This window comes from Papaver somniferum, chromosome 2 (genome assembly GCF_003573695.1).
Source record: "Papaver somniferum cultivar HN1 chromosome 2, ASM357369v1, whole genome shotgun sequence".
Lineage (NCBI taxonomy): Eukaryota > Viridiplantae > Streptophyta > Magnoliopsida > Ranunculales > Papaveraceae > Papaver > Papaver somniferum.
This window is the reverse complement of record NC_039359.1, coordinates 180,667,338-180,693,304: the sequence shown is the minus strand read 5'-3', so window position 1 is coordinate 180,693,304 and position 25,967 is coordinate 180,667,338. Positions and strand designations below refer to the sequence as shown.

General features: G+C 36.6%; 1 protein-coding gene across 1 annotated transcript; it reads right to left on the bottom strand.

The window, feature by feature from the left end:
• Positions 1 to 190: 190 nt before the first annotated feature.
• LOC113349928 (structural maintenance of chromosomes protein 1-like) lies at positions 191 to 9,740 on the bottom strand. The gene is made up of 18 exons (XM_026593976.1): positions 9,065 to 9,740; positions 8,271 to 8,507; positions 7,734 to 7,967; positions 6,876 to 7,114; positions 6,301 to 6,567; positions 5,718 to 5,988; positions 5,085 to 5,209; positions 4,793 to 4,902; positions 4,599 to 4,706; positions 4,370 to 4,509; positions 3,972 to 4,061; positions 3,657 to 3,865; positions 3,243 to 3,412; positions 2,078 to 2,187; positions 1,608 to 1,987; positions 1,109 to 1,360; positions 695 to 940; positions 191 to 592 (listed from the first exon to the last, which is right to left on the bottom strand). The coding sequence occupies exons 1-18, from the start codon at positions 9,500 to 9,502 to the stop codon at positions 547 to 549; spliced, it is 3,672 nt and encodes a 1,223-aa protein (XP_026449761.1). The 5' UTR covers positions 9,503 to 9,740; the 3' UTR covers positions 191 to 546.
• Between the last annotated feature and the right edge of the window lie 16,227 nt (positions 9,741 to 25,967).

Below are 25,967 nucleotides of genomic sequence, written 5' to 3'. Positions count from 1 at the left end.
TGGTTTTCTTATTTTTCTTGAATGGTAAATCCATCTCCAACAATTTTGATGAAATGATGACGTCAGCAGGCAGCACTGAAATTCCAGTTGTTGAAATAATTTGCGCCAAAGAATTATGACCGTTTGAGAAATAACCAAACTTCATGGAAATCAATGAAATGATCAACTAGTGGTTTAAGGAGAAGAAAGGTTGAAAGGGATTCAAAAATAGGCTAATCTAAATATAAATCCCTAACTAACAAAATGATTACTGGCTTTTGTATTACCTCTTCCTACTTAATTGGAAATCACCTAATCAGACACCACGAAGACTTTTCATCCGTTAAGAAGGTCGGGCACACGTACTAGAGATGAATTAGCAAGATTTTACACAATGGTAAGAAATGGGATCCACAAGTAATCCTTCAGAAGAAGCAGAAAACACCAAATAATAACATAACTGAACCCTATATACATTAACAGCGGTTATTGAGCTTTTTCTTTGCAGCAGCCAGGCTCTAGTTTAAACTTACCCAAGCTATAGTCAGCTAGACATGACAGGGTCACCTACTCTCGATATTTAGTGAGGTCGAACGTTAGCGTCCTCGAGCAACTGCAAAAAAAAAAATTACACAGGTAAGTGTATAAGAACAGTTCGGCTAAGGGGGAAGAAATGTAACGAATATACGTAGAGCATAAATGTGTGATTTTGTACCCTCTTTCGGAGTCCCTGTAAACCCCAACCAATGCTTGGGCCTTATCGTAAAAGGTATCCTTGAGAGAGATGACAATACTCTGGAATCCATTCCCACCTTCAGAGTCCTCTTGATTACTACTATCACTACGTCTAACACTATTCTCGCATGATTTCGACCTGATGAAGCCAGCAACCTTGGCAACGTTCAAATTATCCAATGCAGCATCAACCTCGTCCAAGATGAAAAATGGAGAAGGCTTGTAGCTAAGCCAACGGAGAGAAATATTCAGATAAGCCACAGAAATTTTAGGGGGTAACATCTTTCCTAGTCTTCAAGATGCTTCGGTCAATCAAGTAGCGCTGACCGGTGGGTTTAATTTACTAAACAAAAAAAAACATAGAAAACTAAGTGTTATATATTTTGTACATTACCTGTGGATAGAGAAAAGCAGTGCAAGTGCTGCGACGGTCTTCTCCCCACCAGAGAGTTGTTCCATGTCACGGAAACGCTTTGTTGGGGGCATGGCTGTGTACTTGATGCCATATAAGAAAGGATCGTCCTCATTTTCCAGATTTAGATATGCAGTTCCACCAAGCTGATGTGTGCTACTTTTTGTAAGTTGCTTGTAAATCTTGTCAATGTTACTGGAGATGTGGTTGAAAGCTTCTGTAAAAAGCTCATACCTGAATGACACAAATGGTCAAGTACATTTCTGAAGTGTTATTTTTTTTTAAGAGATTGTCAAGTAAATTAATACATTTTCAAACGTGTATTTACTATTCAGATATGCTGAGATACATCATACAGTTCAAATTTACGACACAAACTGGGTGGCAATCAAGATAGACAGTCATCAGCATATCATCCTGTAAAACGCAAAAAGAGTAAAAAGACTTGATTGGATTAGTGCTACAATATAAAGAAATTTACCTTCTTTGTTTGATAGCATTGTACCTATCAGTGATCTCCTTTTCTTCTTTCCTGGCAGCTTCAAACTCTTCAACCACTTCTCTTTCCTTCTCTTGAAGAGCTACATATTGGTCCAGTGCCTTTAAATTGGGAGCTGTTCGTTCAATTTCTGAGACTAAGTTATCCATTTTGTGTTTAAATTCTAAATCAAGCTTCTCCCTCTCCGATGGGCGCGGCTCTTGCTGATGTGATCTGCTTAGCTGGCTATAGTCAAAAACAGGTAACTGCATAGACGATCCTGTTTCCATTGGGTCATCCACAATAGGAAGTTCTATCTGCTCTAGTTCACATTTTTCTATTATTTCTTGCCTCTGTGAATGTAATTGTTCAATCTGCGTCTCCTGTGATATCAGAGATATATAATTCATAAATATTTTGTGTTTCGTGGAAACAACTTCAGAGAGATAAATAAAAATTCCATAAAATATAACCTTCAGATTTATCCGAGATTTGGATTCCCCTATTCTTGTCAAAATGCTAGACCGTTGCTTCTTCATTTTCTGCATGGCCTTCTCACACACATCCAACTGAGACTTCAACTCTATATGTAAACAAACCGCCATATTTCCAAGTCAATATTAAGAAAAAAGAAGTAAGAAACTGTGGAAAATATTCTAAATACCCAGGAAATTGGTATTTAGAATACTAAGAGCAACCGCAGCGTTGTTGCCAAAAGCCATATTTGGCAACAAAACGAAGCGCACTCCTAGTTCTCAAAAGTCATATTCGTAGCTAAATCGCCAAATGGAGTTTCCATATTTGAGAACTGTTCTTGGCAATTCTCAAATATGGCATCACGGTGTTATAAAAGCCGTGTCAACTTAAACTCATTTTAAAAGAACGTCCATCACCAAACGTAATCTAAAATATCGTTTGTAAAATATAAAGTATTTATAATTCCGTTTGAAGTAAACAGTTTCTAAAACTGCGTTGTTTAAAACACATTTAAAGAGTACGTCTGCATGTTGGCGCATTTTATAACTCCGTGGGAAAATAAACGAAGTTTTAAACTACTTTGCTCGTTATCCCAGTACGCCACCCAACTAAATTCCCAAATAAGTTTCCATATATGAGATAGCAATATGACAATATGAAACCTCAACACTAAAGTTGCTCTAAGTAAAGCAAAAACAATTTCCCAGCTGACTATCAGAACAATACAGCATCCACCTTTCTGACTCCTAGAACTGATAACATTTGTGAATATGAATAATACTCCCTCCGTCCCACTATTAGATGACCTAGTTCAAGTTTGCACAATTCTTAAGGCAAGGAAGGGAAAAGAGTATTTTAAGTATTTTTTACAACTATACCCTTATGGATAATAACTAGTAGTATAATTTAGAAATGATTCATCTCTCAAACTACGCCACGGATGTTCGCAAACTTTATACCATTGAAAAGCATTTTAAAACACCTACGTAACGAATATAAACATGCCTATCAAATTATGCATATTTCTTATACTAACAATAATCAATTAAAAGGATAATTTTAGAAATATCTCCTTGTTTAGTGATATAGGTCATCTATTATGGGACAAAATCTAAGAATAAATAGGTCAACTAATACTGGGATGGAGGGAGTAACTATTACCTTGAACTTCTGTATTCAATTGGTCTATCTCACTGGTATACTTCTCAGTGCCTTGTTTGTCTTTCTCCTCTTTTGTCTGAATCCGTTTTAGCTCTTTGTCCAAAGAGTCAAGATTAGATTCTAGCTCCCTGATCCGTGAGTCCATGTCTCTCTTCTGCTCATACTCCAATCTGGTAAAAAAAAATTGAAGTTGACTGTCAGCTTATGCCTACAGTAGATGAACAATAACCTATTATAGCACCACCTATGTTCTAGCAGCCTGTGAGGCTTTTTTTTTTTGGGGTCAAGGATCTATCCTTTTATGTAAAAAAGCTTGTCAATGTGACGGAAGTAATTCTTCAGATATAGATTATACGCTTATGTAACGGGATTAACATGATAAGAACAATACACTCATAGATCAAACAAACTTACTGGGACTTCAACTTCGACATCTGGTTACTCATGCTGATCCTTTCTTCAGCTGTTTGCTGTGCACGCTTGAGCTGACTCTCTTCATATTCACGGATATTGTTCACTCCCACAGATTTACTAAATTCATCATAAATGCGATCCACAATCACATTAATCCTGTTTTCAAGCTTCTCTATCTCTTTCTTCCTTTTCTCAGTTTGGTTTTGCAACTGCAGTTGAAGTAACAAAACAATCCAAGTCAGTAGGATTTCTACGTAATCTCAGTGCTAAGAGCTAGAAAATAAAGGTACGATATAACAGGCGTCATTAAACCACCTTTCGAAGTTCAGGCTCAATCCTACTAATTTCTTCTTTAACATTAAGCTTTTCCTGCTTGAGCTTTGCAAGCTTGTCCTTAATGTTCACCTGCAGCAGCAAACTCCATTTAAACATGCATAGCAAATATTCCGATTAAACAAGCACATCAGAAACTCCAATTGTTATCAATACTTCACAAGACTATAACAGGAGTACAAATCAATCTATAGCTGTAGTAGCAACCTAACATGCTAGAGAGTTGACAAAACTGTAGTAGACCTAAGCTCAAATGTTGTGACCAACTCATACTCAATTTATATTAATCTAACGCTTCAAACTTTCATGGGCCAAACTAAGAACATAAAGCTTAATTCATCGTGTCCAGTGGGATTATGTAATTTTAAGAATTCAGTTACCTTCTCGATTTCTGAGTACTGGATCTTCTTATCAAGACCAGAGATTTTTCCAGACGCCTCGGACTCTTTCATCTGCATTTCTCTGATAGATCCAAGGCTTTCCATCTCCAACTCATACCGTTCTTTGGTTTTCTTGATATCTGTGCAATCAATAAATTAAAGCTAGAACTTACATGCTTACCATTTAGAAACTTAACTTCAACTAAACTAAACAATATGAAGTTGTGACCTCCAATTGCTTTATCATCCCACTGCTTTGACCTAGCCTCCATCCCGCCACTAATCCCACCAGTCATTGTACCTGACTTGGTTAGAAGAATCCCATCGACGGTCACCACTGCAAAGCACAATCAACAAAAATTAGCTTGAAAGCAAATCAAAAACTGGATACTGGAGATCATTGAGCAGAAAAATAAGCATTACCCTTGTACCTCTCCCTGCTCCAGCTAAGATCCTTTGCTTCTTCAAGCTTGTCGCAAACCAGAGTATTTCCCACTGCATATAATATAGCCCTCTCCAAGGATGGGTCGAATGTATGATAGTTAAGCTTACAAAGATAATTAACTTACATCACAATAGGAACGACAACCATTTCGGCATATATACAATCGAAAGATAAGCGAGCAGACTGAGGAGCCTACAAATACATAAATTCATGCCGGCCAATAGAAGTGTGCCGTTATGAGCATCGGCACAAGCTATGCAAAAAGGATATTGAATAACATCAAAGATCAGCTTTGCAGTTCCGCCCAAAGTTCTCAACTTCTCACTAACTGGTTTCACACGAACTGACTGTAGAGGTATAAAAGTCTGAGGGGGAAGCTGCTGTTGCTTCAGGTACTGCAAAAAGGAGATAGATTGTTTACCCACATGAATATCAAATGCAAGAAATCATGACCTAAATAACAACGAATTGTTTGATTAATAAAGACCTAACACGGTCAACAACATCTGCAACCTGCATTTGAGTGTGCTATCTTAGATTCTCTGTAGGAACAGTTAAATAGACTATCCTGATGAAACTTTGAATCAACGAGAACTCCAAGTCATACTGTCGTACATCGAGTATCCTAGATTCTAAGTGAAGAGGACAAACAGTCCTTATGTGTACAGATAACACATAACAATGTGTGTGGCAAGATAATCTATAAAACTAGAAATAAAAACATCCAAGTAACCATCTAAGCAAGTCTATTTTCTAGTTTAGAAATACAGTCACATAGCTCGCATTATACTCCACCACATGAAGACTAAAGATTCAATGCTGGTCCACCGAGGCAGAGTTGTCATGGAAGCAGCACTTAAAAGCAACAAAGGCCAAATACAAACTAACACAGATGCTGCATACCTTAATACATTCTTTCCCTGTATGTTCATCCTCAACCACGACAGCATCCATAAATCTACCCATGGCAACAGTAACAGCAAGGTTATACTTGACTTGGGTAGGTCTACAGAGATCAGTTATGCGACCATGGACTCCAGGAAAAAGGCGCTTGAGAGTCCCGACTGCTTGAGACAATCTTACATCACGTTCATTTTCGTACTTATCGGCCTTTAGATCACGCAACTTTTTTTCGACTTCACTAATCTTTACCTTCAAAGATTCATATTTATTCCTGCAATATGAAGTTTTTACTCTTTGAGTGACTGATTGAAAAGATATATTCTTGCTACAAAAGAAGTTCAAACAAATCTATTGAGAAAAGAAAGAGACAAGGGATAGATTCTTAGCAGCTTATTTTGTTTCTACTTTACAGGTGGGTGCACAATACTCCGGTCATGCAGCCATGCAAAGTTGTATGACCAACTAAACCATCCCTAGACCCAGATAACGGGGAGTATGTGCATTCACCGTAAGAGGGTGCACAGAGTATAGTATAATAATACCAGGTCATCTGAAGTAAAGGAGAGTGGTGATGTTAACTAACTTGGATTCCCGATGTTCATCTTGCATCTTGTTTAAATCCTTTTTTACACTGGCACGCTCTTCCTTGTGCTTCCGTAAGGATTCCACGATCTTTTCCTGCCTTGCTTGCATTTGTTCCACCTGTGACTCCAGCTCTTGCTCGCGGGTTTTTAACTGTTGAAGATTTTCTTCCTGATTTTTCCGCGCTTCCATATCAGCGTGCTGTTGCCTATCCTGAACCTCTTTTTCTTCTCGCAATTTTGCAGTCTTCATTCCAGCTTCCTCCTTACTACAAAATAAACTTGTCTGTGTTGGTTTCACGCACTTCTATGAATTAGAAACTTATATACATGCTCATGGTGAACTATGACATTTATCTAGAATAATAAAGATACCATCTGCAAGCCTAGTTGTGAAGGTCATTGAGTTCCACTCACACAACCTAACCAAAAGGATGGTCTATCCCAGCGTTACAAAGCACAGCAGTATCGTGCATACATGTCTAAGAATATAAAATATAGATCTGGACAAATGAATGGGACTGCAAGAAATAAGCAATTGCCAACTTTGCACAAAATTTATAAAACACCAACTTACATCCTGTGATACTCCAGAACTTTGTTATCCTCCAGCTGAAGTTTCCCAGACCCATGTTGACTCTTTTCATGTAGGTCGTCTAGTTTTTTTGAAATCTGGTGGAAGTCGCTTTCTAGCCTTTTGATTTCTTCTCCATGCTTTCTCCGTTCTTCTTTCTTTTTCTCTAGTTCCTTCTTCCTACTTTTTATTTTTGAACTGATTCGAGATAATTCCTCCTTTGACTTCAGAAGCTCGGGTTGCTGGGAACAGGACATTGGAATGAAAAGGTTGAAAATTACTTCCAGTGAGGAATACATACGAATGAACCAAGTTAGAACCAGCTATTATCAGCAGAAAAATAATTGCTCCGCTTACAGAAACTAAATTTAGACAAGCTATTTTGAGATTAACAAACACTAAGACTGGATACTGGTAATTCGTCAATTAGTATGCAGCAGAAATACAGGTAACTAAGAAATTGCTGCATTGCAACTACACAAAATTGCCACAGAATTTTAAACAATAAGTTTGGATGGTGTATTATATTATATCTTTTAAAGAATACCTAGAAGAACTTTGTTTTTATACTACGGAGACGAAAAACAACTGATGGTGGCGGAAAATTCCCACATCAGGTAATTAGGACAAATGTGACAACGAACAAAAACTAATCAGTACAGAAAGCTTCTGTTGGCAAGTGCTTCTCTATACTAGTCTTTCACTCATCATGCTTTTCATGGCCTATAAACAATAAATGCACAAAATCGAAGAGAAAAATGATACTTGGTAAACAACAAATATATGTATACAACTACCTAAACACTATTGCAGGAAAACAAGTTGAATATCAAGGATGTCATGCTTCTCAAGGGAACTCACCGTCTTATCAAGTTTAACTTTTTTTTCGGCAATCTTTCTTTCACATAGCGTAATCGCCTTTGAGTGTCCAGATTGTTCTTTCCCCTTTTTTGTTTCTTCAAGTTCATACTTCTCTTGGTCCATCATAATTTCTTCGAGGCTCTTCTTTTCTTCTTCGAGTTCGGCTTTTGTCTTCTCTGTATCCCTTTCAATATTAAGTAATTGCCATAAAAAGTGATCCTTCTTCAAAGCTTTCTGCAGACATAAGGCACCAACAAATTCGATGATCATAAAGATGAAAACTCGTTATTCATCAATGTTTCGAAGTTCACAAAAGAGCATGTTCACATGACTAAGCACGCGATAAAAATAGAATGCAACAGCCTACACCATTACTGCTAAACTATATTACCGAAATAATTGCAAAAGGTACAGCATAAAAAAATATTGCAGCCAGAATATTCTAACTGAACTCAACAAAGTGCAGCTATGGAAGTATAAGAATCGCGAAAATACAAAGATAAAACAAGGTTTAGTAATAATATTAGGAATGAATACCAGTTGATCTTGTAGGCGGTTATGTTTTTCAGCCTCTTCTTTCTGTTCCTTTTTCTGCTTCCTTTCCATAACAACTGTCCGTTTCTTATTATAGACAAGTGCTGATTTTTCTTCAGCTCTGCCCTTTTGTTCCTCCAGAGCCTCATATTCTTTCTTAAGCTCATCCGAACCAGAGATATGTTCCAAAAGCCCTGTTAATTCTTTTGGATTCTTTGATGCAATTGACTCCACATCGCCCTACAAAATACAAAGTTGGTCAAGTTAGAACAAATTAATTGCTTATGAAAAATTCAAAAGATATCACCAAAAATATACATTATCAGAATTGCACCGTACAATGGTCCAAATATAAATATAAATTCCGATATACAAGATCAGCCAAAAGTCCCCGAGTTACCAGATTCTGTTTCGACTTCAACCTTCAACGAAATGTAGCTTCCCCAGAAAGTTAATATAAACCTAATGGTACTAGTCACATCCAAAACCCATCTAATTTGTCGCAGCAATACACATACTAAATTACCCACATCTAAGTTGCATCAGTAGTCTGCTTCAATTACAAAAAAAACAGGCTGAAGACTCACTATAGTTTCACTAAGGCCAGTGCAATTATATAGTGGATCTCACACCACATACCAAGTTAGGATTAGCCATCATAGTGAAACAAAACAATTGCAAGAAAGGCTACACGACCCACTATTACAATACAGTAATTACAATCCGCCGGAAGTTATCATTCATCGGAAACAATAAAAGAGAAAGAAAAAAATAACAGTATGATTAGGAGATTATACCTGAAAAACAAGGAAATTTCTTGCTTTAACTAGAATCCCAAGAGATTTTAACTTATTATTATACTCATCCCAAGTAACAACTTTCTCATCAAGTCTATATTCAGCACCACCAGCACTAGTAATAGTTCTTCTAAATTGAAGTTCAACTCCGTTACTCAATTGATAGACGAGTTTTACAAAAGCTTTTCTATTCTTCTGTTCTTTTTCTTTATCGTCAAATGCATAAATCAGATCTTTCAATTGAGCACCACGTAAGTGAGCAGATTTCACACCAAGTACAAAACTAATAGCATCCATTAGATTCGATTTCCCTGCTCCATTTGGACCTATTATTGCTGTAAAATCATAAAAAGGACCAATTACTTGCAATCCTTTATATGATTTGAAGTTTTCTAACTCCAATCTAACAATCTTTCCGTGATAACTTAGTGATGGCATCTTTAACTAGGGTTTCAGTGAGGGTTCGTTAGGGTTTTCAATAATTAGAGTTAGGGGAAGAGAGCAAGGTTGAATACTTCCATGGAGTTTCAGCAGATCTGGAATCGAGATTTGAGACTAGGGTTAGGTTAAATTGAGAGGGAAGAGAGATCGTAGTGGCGGGAAGAGGAAGGGGAGAGGAGTGAGGACGAAAATATAAACCGAAAGAAAGAGATCTTACTGTCACGACTACAATACAGTCGACTACTCAGCACGATTTTATGGATAGGGAAGGATAGGATCAGAACTCGGCAAGTTACCCTATTAGCCTAAGTTCTATGGGCTAGATATCTAGCTGCTAGATTGGTCATCCACGTCAGCTAGGGCAACCTTTTAAGTCCTATGGGATGGCCAATCTAGCAGCTAGATTAGAAGACCACGTCATCGGGACCATCATCTAGCACTAAACGGCTCAGCTCTGAGCGTTGTTTGGTTCAGCGCTTTAAATCTCAGTCGTTAGATCAGAAAATTCTCTCAGCGCTAAATGGTTCAGCGTTTTGGTTACTTTTTTAGCGCTGAACGGTTCAGCTTTTGAAACTAGGTGCTAGTTGAACTGCGAGCAAATGTTAGGAGAGAGAAGTAGCAGGTACAGGTGTTAACTTTTTTCCCACACTTATTTTTTGATTTGCAACACTTTTTGGCCAATCTAGCAGCTCAATCTAGCCCATAGGACTTAGCCTTGGGAAATTTGTGAGGTGATATTGGTTTAATGTCCAAAGGAAATACTGGTGGCATAACTGCAACAATCATAATCCTCCTCACCTGATTTCTTGGGACAAAATGCGCCTTCCTAAACGACTTGGAGGTTTAGGTACGAAGCATTTAGGAAATTATAATTATACTTTCTTAGCTAAATTGGCTTGGCAATTGCTCCATAACCAAGATGCTTTGTGGGGGGAATTTTAAAAGGAAAATACTTTCCCCATAATGATTTGCAGTTCTTCCCTCCTCCAGATTCAGTAAATTCCAGCTGGGTGTGGCAGAGTATTTGTCAGGGGCTTCAAATTATTCTTAAATATGCTACATGGGAAGTTGGAAATGGCAGCAGTATTAACATTTGGACTTCTAATTGGATTCCAACTTTATCAACAACATTTCTGGATTGGAATAATTTAAACACTTCAGACTATCAGTGGTTTCTCAGCTAATAGATTCTCGATCTGGTCAGTGGAACATTTCTCTTCTTCGACATCTTTTTACTTCATCTCAGGTAGATTTAATTCTTATTATACCCATTAAATTGGATCAAAAAGATAAATTAATCTGGCCTTATACTGCTTCTGAAATTTTTACTACTGCTTCAGCCTACAAAATGTTGTGCGAACAAGATAACATCAGCAGTTCTACTTTGAATTTGTCGCCTCAGTTTTGGTTAAAATTTTGGAAGTTGAAAATGCAATATAAGTTCCAGATTTTTTGGTAGAAATGTCTTCATGATGCTCTGCCAGTTAAGGCCAGGTTATTCAGGCATGTGATTTCTAATGACAACCATTGTATCTTCTGTGATTCATCAAATACTGAAGATGTTGATCACCTGTTCTTACATTGTCCTTTTACTCAAGCTATCTGGAGATACTTTTGTCCTCGACGATATTCTTCAATGCTGCAAAATTCTTCGGTTCTTTCTTGGGTTCAAAGTTGGCAGTCTCATGATTCTCAGATAAATATTCACAATACCCCTCATCTTATACATATTATAATTTGCATTCTGCATTTCATCTGGAAACATAGATGTAGTGTTATCTTTAGTAATATTACTCCTAATCGTATCACTGTCATACATCAAGTTAGCTTTTATATTGCAAAACATCATTTACATAATACATCACGATTATCTTTCTCCCTTGTTTCTATTAGACTTATTATGAATAACACCTGGAACCCCCCTGCTCTAAATGCTACGAAAATCAATATCGATGCTTCTCACAGTTGTAGTTCCTTACTTGCTGGTATTGGTATAATAATAATAAGAAACTATGCAGGACATTTTGTGGCTGGAAAATCAACAGTAAGAAGAGTTGTAAACATTCATCAGGCAGAAGCTTGGGAATTATTGGAAGCTATGGAAATGGAAAGTGTTAATGGTTGGTGTGATGTTGTGTTTGAAACTGATAATCTGAGTATCAGCTCTTATGTCAGGCAGCAGTCTTCTCTTCCTCCTTGGCAGGGTATGTCATTACTTAGAAAGTGTATAAATATATGTAACATTAACTCTCTCTGGTCTTGTGTGTTTGTCCATAGAGGTTGTAATAAGGTAGCTGGTGTTTTAGCAAAAGCGGCTAGAAAAGAACAGATTTGGGGGAATGGTGGTACAATCCACCTGACATGTTAATTCCTTACTTAGCAAATGATGTACTGAACCTTTCTATGTAATATAAGGTGTTCCTTCGTTAAAAAAAATGGTTTCCAAATAAAATAAAAAAACTTCAGTCCCGATATAATGTTAATGACGAAAACAAGTCTACAACAAGATGTCAAAAAATGTTATTTGTCTGGAAAGCAAGATGTCAAAAAATATTTTAGAATGCTAAACCTTGTTACAAGTCTACAGCTGGTTAGATTATGAGTCATGTTTTGGCAGATAATAAACCGAAGGAAAAAGAGAAGACACGAACTTAAGTTACTAAGTGTTATAATATAGTCCTGCGAAGATTCTCTTCACTGAGTTCTGAGAAGAATATATTAACATAAGTGTTATAAGTCTTGAGTTGTGTAAGCGTGTGAAATGCACACTGAGTTGTAACTGACAGTAGTAGGTAATATGTACATTGTAACTGACAATAGCAGGTTGAGTTTAAATGTCTATAAACATACAGAGAATGTATGTTGAGTCTGTAACGAAAATCAACAATTCAAAGATTAATGAAAAGGTTTGAGAGAGTGTCCAACGACATGATCTTTCTCAACATGGTATCAGATACCTGTTGTTAACCCTAATTTTCTCAAAATCTCTATCTTCTTCATTCATTCATTATCACAATGACAGAATCAACAAAACATGTTTCTCTAACCTTTAAATCACCATCAAATGTATCAAATACCAATTACAGTCTCTGGAAATCTCAAATTGTTCCACTTCTTCGAAGTTATGATTTATTCATATTTGTTGATGGAGCGTTTATCTGTCTGTCATAGTATTACAGGCATACATCTGCTGAAGGTCTCAAAATTATTGAAGCTCCTGGTTTCGAAGATTCAGATCCAAATAATTATTTTTTTCGTAATCTTGTGTATGCATACTGGATAAATCAAGATCAAGCTATCCTCTCTTGGTTATTTACAGCCTGTACTGAAGAAATTCACTCTCGGGTGGTTGATTGCACATTTTCTCATGAAGTTTGGACTCGATTAGAACATAATTATAATGCTACTAGAAAATCGAGATTAATGCAGTTGAAATCTGATCTCATTACACTGAAGAAGAGTACTGATTCGATGTTAACATACTTCAACAGAGCACGATCTATTTCTCATCAGCTTTCACATATTAACCGAGCAATTATTGATGAGGATCTTGTTCTTCACATTCTCTAAGGCTTACCTGCTGAGTTTAACTCTTTCAAAACATCAATCTGCACTCAACAATCAAGAATGAGAACCTAATTACTTCTTCAGAGCTTCTCGGCTTACTACTCGCAGAGGAATCAAGAATGAATGTTGAATCTAATGTTGATCTCAGTGCTGCTTCTGTTAATGTCACTCAATAACATCAGGTTAACTCTACTTCTGCATTTGGTAATCAATTCAAAGTTTCTCCTAATCCTACCATTACTCACTACAATCAGTCTTATGATTACCCTCATAAATATAGTCTTGTGTCACATCAATGAAAATCATATCCCTCTAGAGGCCCATTCAATAGATCTGGTAATTTTAGAGGTAATATAGGTGGTAGATTTAGAGGAGGATTTATAGGTAGAATGCCCAATGGTGGTGGTAGATTTGGTCCACCTGCTCCACCAACAAACTTTGATCCACCAGCTATAAGATTCAATCCATCTATTGGTTATCAAATATGCAAGAAACCTGGACATTTTGCTCTAACTTGTCACTACAGACATGAACCATCTGACAATTATATGGCTCAAGCTTATAATACCTCTTATGACTACTTTGGTGATGATTATGAAGAATTTTGGTGTCCAAAACCTAAAGCCTTTGTAGTTTACAATGATGATCCTTATACTTCACAGTCTGGTGCTTCTACATCCTGTTATGGTGCTTCTACTTCTCATTCTAGTTGGATTCCAGATTCAGGTGCCACACATCATCTTACTTCTGATTTGTCTAATCTCAACTTACACTCTAAGTACCAGGGAACTGATCAAGTGCGTGTGGGAAACGGCTCAGGTTTGCACATAACTCATACTGGTTCTTCTAATTTTCAGAATGGCTCTATAAAGTTTGTTATGTCAAATGTGCTTCATGTCCCTTCAATAACTAAGAATTTAATATCAGTGCATCAATTTACCAAAGAGAATAATTGTTTCTTTGAATTCTATCATGATGAATTCTTTATGAAGGATATGGTTACTCACAAGGTGCTCCTTCATGGTCCTGTTAAAGATGGACTTTATCATCTGGAGTTTACAGCAGCTCAACTTAAACAAGCTTTTACATCAAGTACAATTACTCTCTCCAGTTGGCACAACAAATTGGGACATCCTGCATATCAAACATTGAAGCATGTGATGTCTACTATTGATGGAGTTATTAGGGGATCATCTGTCTACTACTATATGTCATGATTGTCAGTTAGCTAAGAGTCATGCTTTGCCCTATTCAAAAATGTCTAATGCCAAAGATTATTGTCCTTTAGATCTTATTCACACTGATGTATGGGTATCTCCTTTATGTTCAATAAATGTCTACAAATATTATCTGTCATTTGTAGACTCATTTAGCAGGTTTACATGGATATATCCTTTGGCATATAAGTTTGAATTTCTTTCCACATTTATCAAATTTAAGGCTCATGTTGAGAGGTTATTATCCAGAAGCATTAAATTTATTCAGTCAGATTGGGGAGATCTATATAGAAATGTGTCAACTGATTAAAGTTTTTGAGAGTCGTTGTTGTAGTAAATAGGATTCGAACTCAAAGATTTGTGAAGATTAAATTTAAAGGTTTAATAAAATTATATACAAAAAAAATATTAACAATGGTGAGAGGTACTGGGACTAAGAATTTCACCAAATTCCATTCATGTGATTCAAATAATAATTCCATGCAATTATAGCTCAAATATTAAAAATATGGACTCTTATTCTTTGCCAATATAGATTCTCAAAATATTAGTTATAAATCGTAAGCATGGAACATCAAACATTTAAGCAAGCATGACCCATCAAATAAAATGATAACTAATTAATTCGAACCATAAATCAATTAAAAACAAGTGCAAAAGTCATAAAAAGAATTATTAAAATTACCACATGCGTGAAATAGGGCTCCATCCGTCGTCCCAGTGTTGGGATTTAGCTTCTCATATTAATAACTTGCTCAAAATACATGTTTGTTGCTCAAAAGTTGATTAAAATGATAAAAATGAGTAAAAGAGTGAATGTACGACCCACAGAAGGTGTCACAAAAAGAACGATAAGAGACAGGTGCTGCTGATGTTGAGACTGCACCGCGACCCTCCAGTGTGCGTCTTAGACACTGTTGATCAACGACTGTCTACGCCAGTCTGTTCTTCGTGTTCTTGGTGTTCTTCATCATCAGCAGCAGCAGAAACAGAGTTTGATCAACTCGTGATTTCTTGCTCCTGAGCTATCCTCTCGACCTCCAACTCTCGACACCCCCTCTAGGACTCCCAGGGAACCTCTTTAAACCAAAAACACGCGTTGAATCTCCTCCATTAATCCCAAATAATCTTCTTTTACTCGGGATATTTTCTTTCCTTTTTCAAAGAAATACGGGATTTTCTTTCCTTTAATTCCTCTTCCGCGCTTCTGTTGATGTGGAACACACTCCAAACAAGTTTCTACAGCATCCCAACTCCATCCAAACACGTACAAACACGCTGAATCCCGTGAACAACTCTTCCCTGCACGTATTCTCCTTTTTCCAGCTCGTGGATTTCCTAGCCAATTCAAGTCAATTATGGTCGAACCAAACACCCATACCATCTTTATTATGATATATCACATCTTTCCACAAAGTTTCAGCGATTTAATCGCACAAAATCACGTCCAAATGTCTGATCAAACTTCTGCCAGTTGCATGCATCATTTTTCCCGCCTTTTTCTGAGACATATTAGACACATAAATGTGTCTATCAACACCCCCAAACTTATTATTTGCTAGTCCTCGAGCAAAACTAATATGGAAAATAAAATCCTAACTCACTAGGTGTCCCTAGTGACCGAGTTAATCTCGGGAGGGTTTACCAGAGGTGTACCCACAAAACCAATACTCCAGACCCTAGCTATCTACGCAGAACCTTGGAAGGCACTAAAGAATCTCCTTGGTTGGCATACAATCATTGACTATAGGAGGAAGTACCTTGATGCGAAATTCCAATTGTTGTACACGAGTTTGCACTCAAGCATACTAAAATTCATAAAAAGTGACAGAGCTCTACTCAGATAGTTTTTGGAAATCATAAAACGAAATCAACCAATCACATGGATAGATTAAGAAGATGGATGTAGAGAAAAGAATACGTAGATGTTGACTAAGGTGAACCTATCCTAATAGACTGAGATACTGGTCTGGACTAATATCAACACACTGGCATATACAAGGGAACCAGTAGTTGATAATCCTAACTCTAGGTCAACAAAACTGGCATATACAAGGGTTCCAGTGGTTGACTTTATTGAATTTATTCCGGTTGGTCTGATGGTCTGGTCTGATTTTTTTTTTTTTAGTGTATCTCAGTCACTCTACTTCACCCTAGTAATGGTAAAAAGGTAAAAGGAAAAAGAAGTGATCAGGATTCTTTCGATGTTTTCATCACGAGATATGGCGAAACTACCATGTTTTTTTTTTTTAAAAAAAAAAAATTCTAACACCTGAGCTCTGTGCTTTTATGAATAGACTCTTCTAGATGTTTCCATTTAATCAGATTGGTTCCTCAACTCCTACAACCAAGATGTTCCCATCCACTTAGATTGGTTAGTGCAAACCTTAATATGCATAAATTTCTAGACTCTGGAGTTTAATAATTGCAACTAAAAAGTTTCTCCCATACCCCCAAACTTAAATCTAACATTGTACTCAATGTTCTAAAGATGAAACTAAAAGCATGAACAATGAGAAACTGTTACCATTTGAAGCGAAAGAGTTAAGGAAAGATATTAACGTGTTGCATGAGCATGGGATACCTCCCAAGAAGTGCTAAGTTTAAATTCTTCAGACATACTTAGGAAAGGATTAGTCAACTCGAACCATAAAATAACAGCCGAAATAACTGTGGGTCTTCAAAACTAAATAGAGCTGACCAAAGGAAACTGCAATGAACCAAGAAAGTGAACAAGACTAGCATGCCCTTACTTAGTTTCCTGATTAAGAAATTTATATCTAATTGTGGTTCAGGTTCAGATCTATGAAAGGGTCTAAATAGAAAATTTTCATTGGCTGCGTTTCTTCATAGGTGGGATCCGAATCATTATGTCCTAGAGTCTGGAAAAACTCAAATATGATCTTAGAAGCGCACAATAATAACCTAAATAACTGAGGATCCTCTAAGTCAATAAGATTTGACTTGCATAATTGACCAAAATGAGAGTAGTGGTCATTCTTAAGCAAATGTGTCGATTCTAATTTCCTAAAGCATTTAGGTTTAGTCTCACAACTTAATATTCGACACATTTGGAATATAAACGTTCCCACAGTTGGAAGAAAACTATTTGGTGGGAAAACAAAGTCAATCTGGGGATCATAGTCTGGGCAAACCACATCAACCAGAGGATGGGTTTCTAACGACTGAACTTCTTCCTGGACATCATTAGGTTTGGGAAAACGAGTATGAAGGTAATCTTGTAAAATTGTCGAGGCAGAGATATCAAGTCCTAAGTGAAGGGACTTTCTGAGAGTTAAAGGTAAGGCACTAGGAAGGTGATAATCACCCCCAAACTTAGAGTTTTCAGTGTCTCTAGATAGACTAGTTACAATCTCCCTAATTTCTGGATCATTAGATTTTTGAAAATGGTCAATTGATTCTTCTAATTTATTATCAGGTAGTGCATCTTTACTCATCTCTACGGGTATATCTTCTTCATCTAATACTATTGTTTCTGAGTCGCTAGACTCTAAAACAGCATTTTCAGAATAAACCCGTTCCTCTAAACCACTATCAGCTTCGTAATCAAAAGAAAAAACTACATCATCTAAAACGGTGGTATCCCTAATCAAATCCTCGTCCTTTTGAATAGGTGAATAATCATAAAAATTATTTGGATTTGAACTAGAAATAATATAATCATTATAAAGCTTAATTGGATTAATAGATTCCTGATCACTATGCCTACATATTTCAGATTATTTATTAATACTATCCTCATCATAATAGTACAAAGATGATTGAACCTTATCTAAATAAGTAGTGTCTTTTATTCTAGCCTCGTCCTCTAAATTAGGCAAATATTCACTATTGATATCAAGGGTAGAATTAGAAACCTTATTTTGGAAATTTAGATTATTTCGAGCAGCATTAGCCAACTGTTCATTTTCTGCCTCTAGACGTGCCTGAATTTCACTGAGCATAACACTTATACGTTCACCACTCTCATTTATCATCTTAGAATATCGTGTACACTCTTCTTCTGAACTATTCATTGCAACTAAACATTTATACGTCCTTTCAATCCGTTGTTGGGTCTCTTCTAGATATGGAACAGGTTCAGAAATATCATAATCAGGACTAGTTTCCAAAAACGAGTAACCAGTACTATAGTGTTCCTGATTTTCTTGCTCGTAAGACCAATTCGCGTGTGGATAGTAATTGGGCTCACCATGGTATGAACCATAACCTTGAAAAGGTTGGCGTTCCCAACTACTATTCCCACTATGGTTATAAAAATGATGATGTCCATATTCAAATTCAGATCGATACTCATTGTATTGGCTTCTGTCATACCAGTTCGACATTCTTAATTACAAGGGAATTCTATACAATCACAAACAAGGATGACTCGACCAAATCAAACCTACTGATTTCTAACAAACAAAAAGCATGATGGCTCCACTTAGATTGTTTTCTAGACCAGCTTCTATTCCTTCGAAAAGGAATTCGTTACAATTTGAGCACACCCCTCTGGAATCAATCCGAGCTAATGTAAGTTGAATCGAGGCGAGGGAAGCTCAGTGGAGCTTTGATACCCAAAGCCTCACCGGTATTACAAGGCGGTGCAGTCACGCATTCAACTTACAGAAACCATCAAGAACTTTGAAGTATGCTTAAAAGAGTAACCAATATTTTTCGAAAGATTTTCCTACCAAGCTCGTTACCCTATCGGTCTCGTTTTAATCAAATTTTAAGCTTGGGTTCGCGTTAGGTTTCGTTTTCCTAAGGCGGGCAAGAAGGGAACAATGATGAAATCCGAACCCTTATCTTATATGGCCAGTTCTTGCCCTTTACTAGGAAATTAAAGCATCCGGTTCGGTCCTCAACATATAATCACCTTAAGGCAGACAATAAACCCGCTGACAGGAGATTCGCGGGTGTTTAAAAGTTTACCTCCCGTACCAGACGGGAGAAGAACCGCTGTAGTCGACTCGGGCCACTGACTCCGGTGTCAGTGTGCGAACCCGAGGGGCCGAGACGATATTGTAATCGTCTTCCTTCCCTGCAAACAGTTTATATATTTTTTTTTATATAACCCTTCCGTAGGGTTTAAAATTAAAATAAATTGTCCAAAGTCCAGTCCAATGAAAAGAAATACAAAAAATAATAATAATAATTACAAAAATAAAATAAAATGGAAAGTCTCTTAAAAAAAATAAATCTCTCTCTTTTTTCTTTATTTTTTTTTGCTTTGTCTTTTTTCCTTCTCTTTTAGCTTTAAGCTTTGATTCCAAGGTCTTTAGTATCCAACTTCAAACCTGTAATACAAAGACACAACCAAAGAGACATAAAAAGAACAAATAAAATAATAAAAAATAATAAAAACCTAAAAATTCTACCTAAGCACAAATCCCCGGCAGCGGCGCCAAAATGATTAAAGTTTTTGAGAGTCGTTGTTGTAGTAAATATGATTCGAACTCAAAGATTTGTGAAGATTAAATTTAAAGGTTTAATAAAATTATATACAAAAAAAATATTAACAATGGTGAGAGGTACTGGGACTAAGAATTTCACCAAATTCCATTCATGTGATTCAAATAATAATTCCATGCAATTATAGCTCAAATATTAAAAATATGGACTCTTATTCTTTGCCAATATAGATTCTCAAAATATTAGTTATAAATCGTAAGCATGGAACATCAAACATTTAAGCAAGCATGACCCATCAAATAAAATGATAACTAATTAATTCGAACCATAAATCAATTAAAAACAAGTGCAAAAGTCATAAAAAGAATTATTAAAATTACCACATGCGTGAAATAGGGCTCCATCTGTCGTCCCAGTGTTGGGATTTAGCTTCTCATATTAATCACTTGCTCAAAATACATGTTTGTTGCTCAAAAGTTGATTAAAATGATAAAAATGAGTAAAAGAGTGAATGTACGACCCACAGAAGGTGTCACAAAAAGAACGATAAGAGACAGGTGCTGCTGATGTTGAGACTGCACCGCGACCCTCTAGTGTGCGTCTTAGACACTGTTGATTAACGACTGTCTACGCCAGTCTGTTCTTCGTGTTCTTGGTGTTCTTCATCATCAGCAGCAGCAGAAACAGAGTTTGATCAACTCGTGATTTCTTGCTCCTGAGCTATCCTCTCGACCTCCAACTCTCGACACCCCCTCTAGGACTCCCAGGGAACCTCTTTAAACCAAAAACACGCGTTGAATCTCCTCCATTAATCCCAAATAATCTTCTTTTACTCGGGATATTTTCTTTCCTTTTTCAAAGAAATACGAGATTTTCTTTCCTTTAATTCCTCTTCCGCGCTTCTGTTGATGTGGAACACACTCCAAACAAGTTTCTACAGCATCCCAACTCCATCCAAACACGTACAAACACGCTGAATCCCATGAACAACTCTTCCCTGCACGTATTCCCCTTTTTCCATCTCGTGGATTTCCTAGCCAATTCAAGCCAATTATGGTCGAACCAAACACCCATACCATCTTTATTATGATGTATCACATCTTTCCACAAAGTTTCAGCGATTTAATCGCACAAAATCACGTCCAAATGTCCGATCAAACTTCTGCCAGTTGCATGTATCATTTTTCCCGCCTTTTTCTGATTTCAAATTTTGGAAGAAAGGGACCTCCCCTTTATCCATTCCTGGGGTCCCTTTAGCAATTGGGCGGAAATAGTAATTTTTCTGGGTGTTTTTAACAACTCCTCCGGGTGCTTTTAGCGTATTTCTGGGGTGCCTTTAACACTTTATCCTGGGGTGTAAAACACCACTTTTTAAGCCCATTTCGCCGCAAGGGCTTATTTCTCTAAAATTTCCTACAAAGACATAAAATAACACAATGAATACAAAATCGAGCACTAACAATACATACAATTGAGACATATTAGACACATAAATGTGTCTATCATCAACCTACTTGGATTCATGTGGAATAGGTCACAGAGTGTCATGTCCTCATGCTCATGCTCAAAATTGTACAACTGAGAGAAAACACATGCACATAATGGAAACTGGTTTAGCACTCTTATCTCATGCTTCGTTTCCATTATCTTATTGGTCATATGCATTTGAAACTGCTAATTTTCTTATTAATAGACTTCCCACTTCAGTCTTACACAATGTCTCTTCTTTAGAATGTTTATTTCAGTTAAAACCAGATTATAAGTTCCTAAAAATATTTGGGTGTGCATTTTATCCCTGTCTAATATCTTTCAATAATCATAAACTGCAACCAAGATCTGTGAAGTGTGTTTTTCTGGGTTACAGTAGTTTACTCAAGGGATATAGATGCTTAAATCTGCAAACAAACAAGATCATAATTTATAGAGATGTTATATTTGAAGAGATTGAATTTCCTTATTCCAATTTGTTTCAATCTCAAGACTCTACATCTGTAACTTTATCTAGTGTGTGCATTGTACCTTCACAAATTGCTACTTCAGCACCAACTATTTCTAGTGAAGTAACAGTTCCAGTCACTGATCTTCCAGAGTTACCTCCATTAGCTGCACCTACTTCCTCACCTCCTTCAGTTCCTTCTAATGCTCATCTTATGCAAACAAGAGGTAAAAGATGGTATATTTAAACCTAAAGTATATGCATCTGAAGTCCAATCTGTATGTGAGGATATCACAGTCCAACTTGTTATACTGAAGCCTATAAGGATCCAAAATAGAGAGCTGCTATGGATGAAGAAATTAATGCATTGATTCAAAATGGCACATGGAAGTTAGTTACTTCAGCTGATGCATACAATGTTATTGGGTGTAAATAGATATTCAGGATCAAAAGGAATGCAGATGGATCTATTCAGAGATACAAATCTAGATTAGTAGCTAAGGGTTACAATCAGGTGGAAGGCATTGATTATCAGGATACTTTTAGTCCAGTTGTGAAGCCTACTATGGTAAGAACAATTCTTTTTATAGCTCTTTACAAAAGCTGGCAAGTTAGACAATTGGATGTAAATAATGATTTTATGCATGGCCATTTATCTGAAGATGTTTTCATGGTGCAACCTCCAGGTTATTCTGACACTGTGTTTCTTCATCATGTCTGCAAACTTCAAAAGGCTCTTTATGGACTCAAACAAGCTCTTAGAGCTTGGTTTGAAAGGCTAAGCAAATTCTTGTTTCAGAATGGTTTTCAATCCTCAAAGACGGATACTTCATTATTTTACAGAGTTACTGCTTCAACCACAATCTATATTCTTATTTATGTGGATAATATCTTGATCACTGTAAATTGTTCTTCTACTATTCATTCTTTGATTACAGACATGAACAATGAATTTGCCATCAAGGATTTGGGGGAGCTTCATTTTTTCTTGGGCATTCAAGTTACTCATACTTCAGGAGGTATTCATCTTAGTCAAACTCAGTATATCTCTATTTTACTCTCTAAAACTAAGATGAGTGTCTACAAACCTAGTGACACACCTTATTCAAAACCTTAACCAGCTGAGCACTCTCCTTTATTTGAAGATGTTGTTTTGCATAAAAGCACTATTGGAGCTCTTCAACATGCTACAATTATTAGAACTGACAGAGCCTTTGCAGTTAACAAAGCTTGTCAGTATATGCATGCTCTTACAGAAGCTCATTGGTGTGATGTGAAGAGAATTCTAAGATATCTCCAAGGTACTTTGTCTTTTGGTCTGCAGTTTAGGAAGTCTTCTTCTCTACAACTCCAAGCATACTCTGATGCTGATTGGGCTGGAGATACATCTGACAGAAGATCTACCAGTTGCATGGCCATATTTTTGGGACCTAACTTAATATCCTGGTGTTATAGAAAGCAGAAAACAGTGTCCAGATCTAATATAGAGGCAGAATATAGGGCTTTAGCTGATGCCACTTCAGAAATTGTTTGGGTTCAGTCTCTCCTCTCTGAACTTCAATTTCAGTGTACCACCAGATCAGTACTTTGGTGTGATAATATGGGTGCTACTTACTTAACAGCAAATCCCATTTTCCATAACATAATGAAGCACACTGAAATAGCATTTCACTATGTTAGATAACTAGTTGCATCCAAGTCCTTGGAGGTCAGATTTTTATCCACCAGAGAACAAATTGCAGATATTCTCACCAAGGGTTATCCACAAAGCGTTTTTCTCTTCTCAGGTTCAAGCTCATTATCTCTGCACCTGCATATAATCTGGTCTTGCGGGGGAGGGGGGGTGTTAGAATATAGTCCTGTGAAGATTCTCTTCACTGAGTTCTGAGAAGAATCTCTTCACGGAAGTGTTATAAGTCTTGAGTTGTGTAAGCATGTGAAATGCACACTGAGTTGTAACTGACAGTAGTAGGTAATATGTACGTTGTAACTTACAGTAGCAGGTCGAGTTTAATTGTCTATAAACACACAAAGAATGTGTGTTGATTCTGTAATGAAAATCAATAATTCAAAGATTAATTAAAAGGTTTGAGAGACTGTCCATCGGCATGATATTTCTAAACACTAAGGAAGAGGGCAGCAATAAGGCTTACAGCATAGTGGTTAATAACATTATACTTCTAAGCCATATATTATCACGTATGTGACTGAATTGATAGGCAGATTCAAGATTCATAGGCGCAAGGTGTAAGTGTGCACCATAAGGAGTGACTAAGGGTAACAAGAGGACTATGATAATTGTGATGCAGTGTGTTTGTACCGCATTAAAATGGTGCATGTGCATACAGTACAAACAATCGGTCGGTTTACTAAAGAAACTCATGGCTTATTATTGAAGCATACTTGGCTTATTTTGGAAGCCTAGTCGGTTTATTAATGAAACCCAATTGGTTTATTACAGAAACCCAAATCTTATTATTGAAGCTCGGTTGGCTTATTTTGGATGCCTAGTCGGCTGGGTTGCACGGACGCTTCATTTTCCGAATCGTGTCTGACTCACGTCGGACACAAGATGCGTGTGAGACGCTGACACGACGCGCTGACGTACCAATGTGCGCATCCTGCGCGCGTATGATTTGGACACACCGATGACTCGAGTTTGAATCGTTTTTTTTTTTTTTCATTTTCATTTAAATTTCTTCCTTTATTTTTACTAGTATTAACTAAATGAATAAAGACAACCATTGATATCAATCATTTAGGTCTTTATTAGGGTTTTGTAACTGGAAATGACATCACGTAGATCCTTGGTTGGGTATGTGTTGTTCTAATAATGCATTTTGATTGTGCCATGTGTTTAATAGTGATTGATTGCTTGACCTTCGGCTTGTATAAACATACGGTCTCTTCTTTTCTTTTGAAATTTATACACATGTAGCATCATTTTCTAATTTTAGGATCGAAACACTTGACTTTGTTATATAAACACATGATTGTATATATAAATAATATATAAATAAAATATGTATATACGTGTTCGCGTCCTAGTTTTTTGATAATTTTGTAGTGTCCGCGTCGTGTCATGTCCGCGTCTGTGCAACCCAACCAGTCGGTTTATTAAAGGAACCCACGGTTTATTATTGAAGCCTAGTTGGCTTATTTTGGAAGTCCGGTTGGTTTATTAAAGAAACACATGGCTTATTATTGAAGTCCAGTTGGCTTATTTTTGAATGATTTTTCGGGGACCATGAGCTTTTTGAGGGACCATGATGTTATTAGGTCAACTTCCCCATACTTATAAGGGGTGTCCTAAAGATAGAAAAATACACATTTACCCTTTACTTTAATTTAAATTAAAAGCAACCTAATAAGTATATATATGTCTAATCTAAATGAATCATTAATCAAAATCAAAAACAAAATCACCGGAAATCTTTTATTTTTGAAAAAAAAAATTCTTATCTTCTTCTTATCTCTTTCCTTGAAGTTCCTTGTTCAATTGAAAAAGCCATCACTTTTAGTTCGTTTTTGATCGAGAAAATTAAGCAGAAATCATCAAAATATGGTTTGAATGGAAGTGTCAGTGGCATGTTCATGTAGGAATTGTTTAAAAAAAACCTAATTCGCTAACCGAACATTTTGTAACCAAGAACATGAAGAACACTTCGGTTATCACAAATTTATTTTTCCGTACGCAAAAAAAAATAACTGAACTCCTCTTTGAAAACTAATATATTGTGTTTGGTTGGTTAGGCTAATTGGAAAATTTTATCCATTAACCGAACACTTGTATTAAAACAACAAATGTTGAGTTCGACTTGTTCGCAAAAAATAAATAAATTGCCAACCGAACCCTTCTCTGAAAATTAATATGTTGAGTTCGGTTGGTTCGCAAAAAAAAAAGAATTGCTAACCGAACTCTACTATGCAAACACATATGTTGATCATTTCGGTTTATTTGAGAATACTTTCTCCTAACCGAACTTCACTCTGATATTGAGTTCGTTTTAGTCGAAAATTAATGTTGGAAACCGAACATTACTCTGTATACTCTATAATAAAAGTTCGGTTACCTGTCCCGGAACCTGTTAGCCGAACTCATCAAAACCTCCATTAAAAGAGAGTTCGGCTACCTGCATGTTAGGAAAAAGTAGCCGAAACTACAATTCCAAATAAGTTCAGTTACATGTTCTTCTGATCTTGTAGCCGAACTTGTTTGACATAACCCAATTCAAGCTATAAAATTTGTTATTTTCAGAAAAATTTGGCCAATTTAAGCAACAAAAAACCAAATTTGAAATATGCTTGGGTGGTCTGAAGGTCC

Coding starts and splice junctions, on each gene's coding strand:
- LOC113349928 (XM_026593976.1), bottom strand. CDS start 9,502: ATGCCATCACTAAGTTATCACGGAAAGATTGTTAGATTGGAGTTAGAA. Junction 7,968..8,270: donor ACCGCCTACAAGATCAACTG/GTATTCATTCCT, acceptor TTATGTCTGCAG/AAAGCTTTGAAGAAGGATCA. Junction 5,210..5,717: donor CAGGGAAAGAATGTATTAAG/GTATGCAGCATC, acceptor TCCTTTTTGCAG/TACCTGAAGCAACAGCAGCT.